Here is a 12,217-nt window from a genome sequence, read left to right as displayed (position 1 = left end):
TGTCCAACCTCCCTGCTCAAGCAGGGCTACTTAGAGCTGGTAGCCCAGGATGATGTCCAGGTGGCTTTTGAATATCTCCAGGGGTGGAGACTCACAAGCTCTCTGAGCAACTTGTGCCAGCGCTCAGTCATCCTCACAGTAAAAAAGTGTTTTCTGATGTTTGGACGGAACCTCCTGTTTCAGTTTGTGCCGATCGACTCTGGTCTTGTCACTAGGACCAGAGTGGCTGGCAGCCACTGGTGGCTCCACCAAAGAAAAGAGCCTGGTTCCATCTTCTTTACACTCTCCCTTCAGGTATTTGTTCACATTGATGAGATCCCCCGTGAGCCTTCACTCCTTCAGGCTGAACAGTCCCAGCTCTCTCAGCCTTTCCTAGTATGAGAGATGCTCCAGTCCCTGCAGTCTGGCAGTCAAAGATTTTCCTTTAATTCTGCACATAATCTTGTCATACATTTTCTCTGTTGAAATATAGGTGGGATCAAACATTAAATGCCAGGCAGCAGTTGAAGAGAGCACAAGAGGGCTCTTGAGTGTTATGGGTCTGTTTGGGGTGTGTTGAAACTCATTTTGACTAAGGCTTTCTTGTCCTAGAATCAGTCAGACTTATTTATGAGTGGCAAGTATGCAGCATATAGAGGGAAAGATAGAGGTAACCCCTCACGTTCATCTGACAATTTAAGCTGGCATAAACTGAAAGAGGAATTCTAGTCCTTCCCCACGTTATCTGTTTATTCCTGCCCTGTCTTGATCTCTCCTGACGAAGTGGTTTGAGAAACTGATCCTTGCAAAAACTAACCCAGCAAAAAAATTGAGCAGCTGAAGGTACAAAGAGGCAGGAATAAATATACTTTGTGTTGTAGACTACACATACTTAATCTCTATTTGGATCTCATCTGCATAATATAGCTCTCAGGATAAGTTGGCATTGGCATCACTAAATGCTGAATAAAGTTCTCGAACAATTTGAATAATAAATTTTGAACTAATTACAGGGAGCAAACCCCATGCTTTGGAGGGTTCACTCTAGTGGGGATTTATATTAAAAATTAACTTTTTGTCTGTCTTAGTTTGTTCTATAAGAATGAGTGAAATTAATTCATAGTAATTCACATATTTGATGAAATAACCTATGTCTTTAATTTTTATCTTTCTGCCACCTAATTTTAGCACTATTCTGAGACTCTTTAGCTGCACAAATCACACTGCATAGATTTTTAACTAGGATCTCTGCCCCCCAGTAGCTGTTCCCTCTGATGGAAAGAGTAGTGCAGGATTTAGTTCTGTCACAAATATTTGACTCTCAGATCTTAATAACATCTTCATCTAGGCTAAACGTTTCTGTAATTCAACCTAGTTCTGTTTCTAGAAAGAACTTAGAATTTACTATTTCTGTGATAGTTATTTACAGAAATTAACTATTTCTATAAGCAGAAGGCCAAAACTTTTCCAAGGGCTTTCACCATTTAGAAAAGAATGAACAAGGTCACAGGCGGCAATAATTCTGCTCCAGCAGCTCTTGGGCTCCACACAGAATAAACATTATTTCTGATGATTCCTCTTCATACAGAAAAATGTTGCAGAGTCAGATTTTTTTTTTTTTTTTTGTAGGATATGAAGGAGGTCCTTACAACAGTTGAGAGAGAAGAGAAGCAGAGTGTGATGATGAGCTAATTCGCCTTTCAATGAGATTTGAAGTCTGACAACCTTATCAAGAATTAGGATCCTTTGCTTTCAGTCATTGCCATGGCACAGATTTGTGTGACATTTTAATGTTGAAATTACTGGAGCTGCAGTGGATCATTCTTCATCTATAATCTTATTACAGTTTCTGAATACATCTGAAAGGTGATCTCTGAGATATGATACACTGCTGGGTGAGGAGGACAGAAAACGATTTCAGTTTCTTAGACTGTTGACTCCCTTATCAACAGAAAAGTTTAATGTCTGTGGAAGCTGGAAGCTGACCAGATCCATGTCTTTCCAAAAATACAATGATAGTTGGAAAATTGACAATTGCTCTTGTTTTTGAGACGTTAGACCACAAAATACAATGCAGTGAGAAACTGATAAAGGATCGCTTTGCAAATAGATTGACATTTTTGAAAGTTTTTTTTTTCTATTAGGTCTTCTTTTCTGTAACTCAATTAAATGTAGACATTCATGTTTTTTAAGTGGTCTTGTTATAGAAAATGAAAGAACAGCTTTACAGCTAATCATATCTGAGGTACTTTCTGATAGGCTTATATGTCTTATGATTTCCATTACGACATATAGACAAATAGCAGTACCACGTTCCACCATGATTACATATTCCTTCTGTTTAACCAATTACTACTAGTTTTTGTTCCAAACACTTCTAATTTGGATTACTCTTCTGATGGTATAAGGAACTTCTCCTTGCTATTTTTGAAATGTTAATTTACTTTTCTAATTCTCTGGTTCAAAGATATTACTGGCAATAGGTCTATTGGTAGAAATGTTTTTGTCATGAGAAGTGGTCACAGCGGGAGGAAAAGCAAGAATAACAAATGTAGTGGTGTCATCCAGTGACCAGTGGCCAATTTTTCACAAAAGAAGCCTTACCAAAGCAATGGTGAACCTGCCCTTTATTTGATACAGTAGCATTGCTGGTTCTGAACCTTCAAGATAGGTGTGTGCTCTGCTGTACTTGCATGATCACTGTGGCCAAGACAACTTATCACATGTGTAAAATCGACCATTTGCTTGGATGCTTGCAGGAGAAGGTTCCATAAATTTATGCATAAAAATTCTGACTTGCTCTCTCCTTTCGTGGTACTGGGTAAAACCCAAAATAAAAAGGCATCTGTCCCACATCCAAAATTTTAATTAACGTGTACATTTGGCTAAACACTTCCCAAAGCTTGTCCTACTTATTTACTTCTTTGAACTCTTTTTAAAGGTAAAATAAACCAATAAAGCTATTCTGATGCACAGAAGATCCATGGAAAGAAGAGGGGGGAGGATTGTTAAAAATACATGCATAACTTAAAAAAGGATCTTAAACACTAAATATGTCATCTTTTTAGGGTAAGCATCACAAGCATGCTATTATCAGTGCTGGACTGATAACATTGGAATGAAGGGGGGAAAAGGAGGCAAAGAGAGTTTAGGAAAAACAGAACAAGATAGTTTAAAAAATAAAAATAGTATCTTTGAATCTTTGGGACTGGTGACATCATGAAACAATATACACTGTAAATAATTTTTTTGTAATTTAACTTTGCCAGTGTATACCACAGGGATATGATTTAAATTATACTTATTCTATAGACTCAAGATTTTTATCCAGATTAAAATAAATCCCAAATCCTGTTTATCCAGTCCATGCATAATTATGTGAACTGTTTTTATCAAAATACGTTATGCAATGAAACATAATCAAAGAGATGTAGAAATGAAGCAGAGGGGAACAAATGAAAAAATAAACAATGTGCTCAGCATATTTCACCTGCAGATCTTTAAAGCTAATTTCAAGTTTAGCCATTTCAAATGAGCATAAAGTATTATCTTCTAGTTTTCAATATAAAGTGTAGGATTTTATTTAGGAAATCAAGTTTATCTAGTCTTAGAGTAGTATTATTCCTGAGGTTAAAAGTTGGTTTTTTGTTTCACTTTTCCTGAATTCTTAAGTATATTACTGATGATAATTAAAAGCATCTTTTGAAACATATGCTCTAATATTTTTTATATATATATATGTGTATGTGTGTGTATACATTGCATGTACATATATATATATAAATGTAAATTATTCATGCATTTCATATTTCAAAGGAGAAAGAGGACTGAACTTCTGAATTTTATTCAGTTTTCAGTCATGAAAGGAAAAAGAAAGACATTGGATCAAATTCTGCCTTCAGATATTTGCAAAAAACTCCCAGTAAATATTGACAGGCGTCAAACACATTTGTCTGAGGACAGTATTAGCCCTTTGGTGTGTAAATGCAAGTATTTCATGCAAAATTAAGTTAATACCACATGCAAGTCCATCTCATATGCACATGGCTTATAGCCAAGAAAACTTCATTGGTGCTTGTGCTAACATGCATATATGGTTTGAACTAAGAGCGTTCACGCAAAGGAAAATGCAGAATGATCAGCATGGCAACTTTGTCAGAGTGACATTCCTACAGAGCAACTATCTAATGCAAACCAATATGCACATGACCTTTTTTGGGCAGAGAAGCATAATTTGAGTTGTGGGGTAAAACAGTGATTAATAAATGTGGTTAGATTAGCATTTCTTAATGTCTAATTTTTAGTAACCATTTTGCCCCACATCTGATTCTACTTGGATTATTTCCCTTTGCTATCTACCCTTTCATCATGCAAAAAGTTACAATTAAAATTAGAAAGCATTGAACAAGCTCTAAACCCGACAGATAACATGGATATTCTCCACACTTTATACTGGAATTAAATTTGATATAAATACCTCCTGCTCTTACCAGTGGGTGGTGTTATTCCATGTATTTAGGTATGAAGCAGACAGGAAAGAGATAAATCTTTCATAAGTACAACATAAATCACACAATTCTTATATTATCTTTGCACTAAGTGTAATATATTCAAACTCACTTTTTAAGAGAATTAAGCGATTGCCGTAAAATTTGAGGGATAGAATTGTGAACAGAATAAGAAATAAAATATAACAAAACAAGATACTAAATTTGGTTTTTTTCACATTTTATTTAAAACAAAGCCTCCATACTGCCTCACAATCATATTGCAGAATATGGGCCGTTTAATCCATTTAGTTAGTATTTCACATTAATGACAAATCCAAGACTAATTCCAGTAAACCAGTTCCTGCATTATGCAAAGTTTAACCTGACAACATCCAGTTTTAATTACTATTTCATGTGAAACAGGTGTTCTTAGTACATCCATTAGTGGTAATGAATTAGTTAAGGCGTACATGATTTTGTAATATCTTCAGAAATAATTCAATGAGCTACTTTAGGCTTAGGCTGCACCCGCCTGCAGTTTAAGGGCCTGATCTTGCAAAGTGCTGAGTACCCCACAATCCCATTGCCACCAGAGGGAATTAGGGCCATTCAGTGCCATGCAGGATGAAGCTACTGATGCTGCCTTCCACTGCAGTAATCCCCGGCAGAGGTTTATGCAAGTATCCTTGTCCTGTGTCGGGCGTAATATCCCTCTGGAGGGGACACTCATGGAAATGGGAGGTGAAGCCTAATACATTTAATTTGCTGTCTTACTTTTAAGATCTGCTTTACTTAATGGTAACCATAAAGTCAAGTTGTCAGTGATTCAGCTTTATAAAAACTTTTAATCAAGACCATTGTTTCTGCTTGCCACATAGAAGTGTACCACTCATTCACAAACGTGTGTATAGATACCACATGGAAGCTGTTTGAATTTATGTCAAAATTTTGGAGGTTGATTTCTAGTTAAATTGTTATGAAAATGTATAGATTTTCTTGTTCTTGCCTACTTTATGGAGAGCTCTGCAAAGTCTCTATAACTCAGAATACCTCTGGAAAGCATGCCTCTAGAGACAGATTCACAGATCCTTAAGATGTGCAATGCTTCCAGTGTCTTCAAACCTATGTCAACTTTTCAGAAAAAATGTTGCTGTCTCCAGAAAATAAGCCAGAAATATAGATGCTTACTTTTGCTCATTAGCAGATAGTTATTCCTTTTTAGCTGGCTACATAATGTATTATTATATAAGGAGTGTTTACAGTTTTTTTATCAAGAACAGAAAATATGAGTGTTGTACCTTGCCAATTCCTAGAAACGAGATTCTGTGGATTGCTAAATGGTTAGTAGTACTGTGTTGACTTTCAGTGCAGAATTATGTTGTTGTGAATGCAAGTGAACTACTGTTCAGACTGTCGTATGATTAGAATATTTCACTCTGAAAAGAGCAGCTAATCCACCTGCCTGCTCCTGTCTTCCACCCACCCCCAACATACCTGTTCTAGATTACATGATAGGATTTTGAAAAAGAATTGATCTCCACAGGTTTTATAGAAGAGTAACTCTGTAGATACCAACAAAGGTACTCTTGTTTGATACTGGAAGTGGAAAATCAGGCCAAAGAACAAACCAATTTCTGGAACAGCTATGTCTGAAATAAGAAACCTATGATTTTTTTTTTCTTGTCTTAAGCTTATAATAGTCAACTGCAGTTCTCAAGCTTTCCTATACACAGTAAGAGTTTCGATTTCTGATATAGTTTGTAATAATCTAGGCAGTTAAATGTTTGGATGCCAAACTTGTAATGGCTTGGTTTTCAATAATTGCTATATATCCACCTTCTTAAGCTTGTACTTTTACAGTTCATAAATAATGAAGACTTACAGTCTCTTTCTAAATTCTCATGCATTTATCTATTCCTCAGCATCTATGCCTGAAAAACAGAACAACATACCATGTTCATGTCAATGCCATTGGTGTATGTCCATGCATGCTGGAAGTATTCCTCAAGTCGCTGACGCAGAGGGTTGGGGATTTGATGAAAGCGTATAAACTCCTTTACTCGCAGCATCTGCATGTGATACCGTGCAGTTCCCGAGTAGAGTCTTTGGATTATTGCAGATACGTTTCCAAAAATGCTAGCGTACATTAATGCTGGATTAAATAGAAACAAAACTTACTTAAGTCATATTATTGGGTTTTGCAGATGATGCAACAGTTCTTATAATGTACTTTGTATGTAAAACAGCTCAGATGAGACTAGTAACATTTTCAGAGATGTGGAATTGATTTACCTGAAGCATTTTATTGATTTGATTGTATCAGTACCAACTCAGTTAGCAGATGAGGCTTAAATATTAAATCATAATCAAGTTGGTAATATTTATCTTTGGAGATTTGTAGTCCTGAATTTAGTGTTGTAAGTTAGGTTCACCTAATTTTACGCGCTTTGGTAGAACTAAGAACTAGGAACTAAGGTTAAGTACAAGTTAAAAACACAGGGCAGAGTTAAGAAGGTATGCATACATTTATAGGTTTAGGGTTTAAACCAACAAATAAAATATAATTATGATTATCCAAAAATAATGGGCTATGGTTTCCTAAATCCACTCAAAATTCAGCTTCCTACCTTATACAGGATTTGCTTACGGACACTGATATACAACACAAAACTTCTGACAGTTTGGATAACAGATTTTGAGTCGTCAAGCAACTTGACTACTTCCTGACACTGCATGAGTCACAACATATTTTCGCATATAACATTTCTTTCCCTGGGAATTTGCCCTTCTGGCTGCATGCTTATAATTTTATTAGCTTAGACTGTTAAGTCATTTGCTCAAACACTGAGAAAAAAAGAAAAAAATTAATAAGATAAAACTACTTACAGCCAATCAACATGACACAGATGGAAAAGATTTTCTCTGAGTTCGTGTTTGGAGACACATTTCCAAATCCTACACTTGTCAGACTGCTGAAGGTAAAATAAAGTGCTGTAACATATTTGTCCTTGATGGATGGTCCAGAGCTTGCATCACTCTTATTGTAATGCTTTCCTAATTGTTCTCCTAAAGAATCCAACCAGCCAATCTTGTGAGCCAAGTAAGGTCTTTCTACATTTCCAATGGCATACCAAATGCAAGCAAGCCAGTGTGCAATTAGTGCAAATATGCACATAAGGAGCATCAGAACTGCAGCACCATATTCTGAATATCTGTCCAATTTCCGTGCTACCCTCACCAAACGCAGCAGTCTAGCTGTCTTCAGAAGACCTATTAATGTTGTTGTCTGTAAAAATAAGATAGAAATTGATTTTCTCTGTTAGCAAATATACTCTCATGAAGAGTCAGCATGAATAAACCAGGGCAAATTCCATTATTTTGGGGAATCAATAAAACCAATAGTATAACCCATTTCAATGTAATCTTAATTTCATTTTCTTTAAACTACCAATTTAATTATAAAAACACTAAAGAAAACAATAAGAAATGCACATTTTAATTAAGATATATTGAAGTTGTCACTATCTGCTGAATACTCTTTCATTTTGAATATTATTCTTGATCTGGACCCTTCAATCCACCCTAATGGACTTAAATGATCCATTAGATTAATGATGTATTGGCATGATAAAGTCTGTATTGGAACTACTCATAATTATATGACTGGCCTTGTAGGTAATAAGCATTTATGATGTTTGAACAAAGCTGTGTGATTATATTCGATCCTAACTTAGAGACTCCTTGCAATGCTCTGGCACACATGTTCTAGAAGAGAGAAGGAATAGGGCAGAAATGTCCCAAAGAGTAAGTGTCTTATTCTGCAAATATTCTTCCTGTTTGTAATGGTCAGAACACTTTATACAGGTAAAAGAAGATGAACCGCTGTGAATAGAAAATCATGGAAAAGTTACTGCTGCCAGACTCCAGGTTAATCTTCTTTTTACATCTTTCATCCTGAAGCTTGCAGGTGTAGTGGTAGAAGCCACTAATACAAGTACTATACCAGTAAAAAAAATAAGGGTCAGTTATAAACCAGGAATATATTCCAAGCTTTTTAGTGCAGACCTGCACTATGATTCATTGCAGCCTCTTTGAGGCTCTGATCTTTTTGAAGGAATCTAAAGTTTATTAATGTAAATTTACAATTTTCAATCAGTAAATCATTTTCATACTTGTTAATTCCTTGTAAAAGATTGACAACATTGTAAATAGTAACTCCTTGATTTCAAAAAGAATTCAGCTACCTTTTTCCCTCCATTAAGTCTGAACATATATTAAAGTATCCAGTAAATGTCAAGACTGAATAAGTTTTTGATAAGTTTTTTCTTCCTTTTTTTAACATTCATGTGTATTATGTAACACTTAACTGGAAAAGTTTTCCGAGCCTTACAAACCACTCTGATGGTAGTATGTGTCATGTTAAAGCTTTCTTTCAACAAGTACTAGACTGGTTTTTATGTTTTATTGAATCCTTGCATTTACCATGTTTCTGAGTAAAATCCAAAAGCCCTTGGAACAAAAAAAGAGGCTTTCTTGGCTGCATTTGTCAGTGGACAGCTCAATATATTGTTCATATTTTCTGAGTAAATGAATAATTTCAGGGTGAATTTCTCATTGCCACAGAAAGAAGGCTGTTTCATTGGTTGTGACCTCAACAGTCTGAAAGACCATATCCTTCAAAAAGCTATGCCTAGGCTGAGTTTCAGCATGAGAATATTGCTGTTAGGTGCATTTTTTTTGTAATGTAGATCAGTCTTAAATATTTATGATCCCTCAAGGAAAAGCACAATCTTAAGAAAAGCTAACATTTGTTCTCAGTGGCCTGTTGGAACCATTCCATTACAGATGTAGTCATATCTCTACAATGTAGTCATATCTCTACACCATGCAAGAGGCAACATATTCTTATAGTGCCCCATAAATAGATCAGAAGGTAGATTGTGAATCCAAAATATGTCAACAGTGTTCCACCCCATTCTTGAGATAAGACTTGCTAATATTATGCATCCTCAGTGTCAATCCCATGCTTAGATGCTGCATCAGTGTGAGCTTTGGAGTATGCGGGAGGTGTATAATACAAGCAAACTCCATCTCTTCAGGGTGAAATCAGCATGGGTGAGACTAGATATGCTTTGAAGCATCAAGAAACTCATCCTGAGTTTGAATTTTCTTTAACACAGTGGAGAGGGTTTGACACTAAAATACAGCTGGCAGTAGAGGTGGAAAGCACTATCCATAGGTTTTGGTGTGCCTTTACGTGCTGTCCACTTCTCAGTGTAGATGTAGCCTTCACACAGTAATAGTGCACCTCCCATGAGTCACTTGGCCAGGGACAGAAGTACTTGGTGTCAGAACTATGAGTCGTGCAATGTAATTGACTTGGTGTGCTGGAATACTTTGCTCAGCACAGCACCCAAGGAGGCAGAGGTCCTACTCTGTCAGTTACCCACCTTACCCCATCCACTGCCAACAATTAATGTCTGCAAATAGCAATCTGATAGATGCTACCCTTTTCTCTGAATTGCTTGCTGCTCTGTTTTCATCATACCTAGCTTTGTCAGCTGGATTACAAGTTCAAGAGTTGCTGGATACCCACATCAGGATTTTTAGGTTTTTTAATTTTTTTTTTTCAGTAGCAACATTTACTGTGAGCCAGAAGCACATAGGAATCTCATAGCTACTGAAACTGTGAATCTGGATTGGTAGAAGATTGGTACAAGATCATTTTCCCCCACTATAATATATTCAGTGCAAACAGTATTCTATTTATGAAAGGCACTTAACTGTTTGCCTAAACTGGAATTCATTAGGACCATAGCACATATTTAAGTACTTTCACAATCTAAAATCCCTACAATACATTGAAGAAGTCTTTTTTAATTAGTAAGATTTATTAAAATGATAAAGGTCTTAAGGTAACACCCATTTTAAAATAGATTCTGCCAAAACAGACATTCTATTTCCTCAAATTTACTTTTTCATTACTAATAAACAAAATTATAGAGAAAAGTGGAAAAGATCAGCTTAGATTTCTCCATTGCACTATTTATATATTCCAATCTGCCAATTTAACTTTTTGTTAACCAGTATAGCCAACGTAATTTTGATATTTTTGCCTTGTTTGGTTATTGTGCTATTTGGCCTTTTAAAATGCCTTTTGATTTTTAAAAGTGTATTGGGTTTTTCCTGTTTTAACTTTAATAATAGCACAAAAAATAAACAATACATCATGCCTACAATGGTTCTTTCATGCCTACATGGTTCTCTCCACGAGCTAAGTAACCACATAGAAGATATCCTTAGTTGATTTGGAATAATTATTCAGTTCTGCTAATAAGAAACTTGAGAAAGTTTGAAGTTTGCCAGTTATTTTCTCTCTGGGGGAAACAAATGACCTTCTAAAACCAGGAGTTCATTGATACTACATTTTCTAAGTATAGGTCACTGAATTTATTTTACCAAATCCTTATATTTTACAGGGGCATTTCCTTAACTATGATTAGTCTTCTTCTTTAACAGTGAGATAAGTTTATACCCTCAATTTCTCAAGCCCTGATACTAAAATGACCACAGCAGGGGGCTATTTTGATGGACAGCAATTGATTACAGCACGATTTGAAAGAGGAGGGCATCAGTCTATCTGATTGCAGAGGTTATCATTCCGAAGTTGTTATTGTATTGGAAGGGGAAGCTGGTATCACCTAATTAATTACCTCCATAAATGGTATTCTGGCTGTGCAAAAAGCCATTTACAACTCATGACTTTCTCACTGATGGCCAAATCTTTAGGTTTCCTCCAGATTTTTTTTTTTTTTTCCTTTCTTCATAACATCCATTATTGTTGATGTATAAATCTATAACGTCATCTCTTATTTATCTCTTTTTTAAACCAAATAACCCACTGATGTGTATGAGTAGCTCAAACTGCCTCTTCCAATGTGCATTAATGTGCACTTGCTTACACTGTATTTCATCTGCTATAGGGTCCTTTCCAGTTTCTTGGTATTGTAAGGTCCTGAGTTTCTCAATAATTTCCTGTCATCTACATTTTACGTTAAAACCATCATCAACCTTCTACCTTTTTTCCAGCCTGTAAATAAATCTATTAAATATGAGTACTATAGCATCAAGCATAGTTAAATCTTTTCTCTCTCTTGGAAAAACCTCTAATACATGCCAGAATTGGCCTTTCAGTCTATGCTCCATTACCTTAATAGCCTCTTCTGAGCACTGTGTCATTGTTGAAGATCTTTATGCTGTATGCATCATGATACTGAAAATGTTAGTACAAACAGCAATTAAACAAAAATATTTCAACTAACAAAAAGTTCTTATTTATAGCAGGGTAGTGGTACTGCCGTTGATAAAGGACTGCCAAAATGGTCTACGAATAACTGCCTGCTCAAGTAGTGCTGGTGTTCCTCTTTGCTTCATCTTGAAAAACAATTAAGGGAAGAAAAAATTGATACTAAATGCTTCTCTGATACTAGCCAACCACCTAAATAATCTCCAAAGACTCTGCCCTAATGCTGCATCATCCTGGAGTGTACTCAGTCCACAGAGTTGCTAATGCAAAGGCAGACTGCCTGTACGATCAGCCATGCAGTCTTCACTGTAAAAGACTTGAAATTCATTGGAATAGGTTTTCCAAGTGAATTGCTAAACTGAGCACAGGAAACTATATTACTGTCTTCCTGAGATGTTTTCTGAGCTTGATTTTCAAATATATTTTAATTTGGAAGGGGTTA

General features: G+C 35.8%; 1 protein-coding gene across 1 annotated transcript in view; it reads right to left on the bottom strand.

Annotated features, from left to right (window-relative positions):
• The window catches only part of KCNH7 (potassium voltage-gated channel subfamily H member 7), a 242,395-nt gene that overhangs the window by 36,454 nt on the left and 193,724 nt on the right, over window positions 1-12,217 (bottom strand). Inside the window, exons 8-9 of the mRNA XM_050899922.1 lie at window positions 7,356-7,755; window positions 6,422-6,621 (exon numbers count right to left, since the gene is read on the bottom strand). Of these exons, the coding sequence (XP_050755879.1) occupies window positions 6,422-6,621; window positions 7,356-7,755 (600 nt within the window). The remainder of the gene's footprint in view (window positions 1-6,421; window positions 6,622-7,355; window positions 7,756-12,217) is intronic.

This window comes from Gymnogyps californianus, chromosome 7 (genome assembly GCF_018139145.2).
Source record: "Gymnogyps californianus isolate 813 chromosome 7, ASM1813914v2, whole genome shotgun sequence".
Classification (NCBI taxonomy): domain Eukaryota; kingdom Metazoa; phylum Chordata; class Aves; order Accipitriformes; family Cathartidae; genus Gymnogyps; species Gymnogyps californianus.
This window is presented reverse-complemented; position numbering and strand designations above follow the sequence as displayed.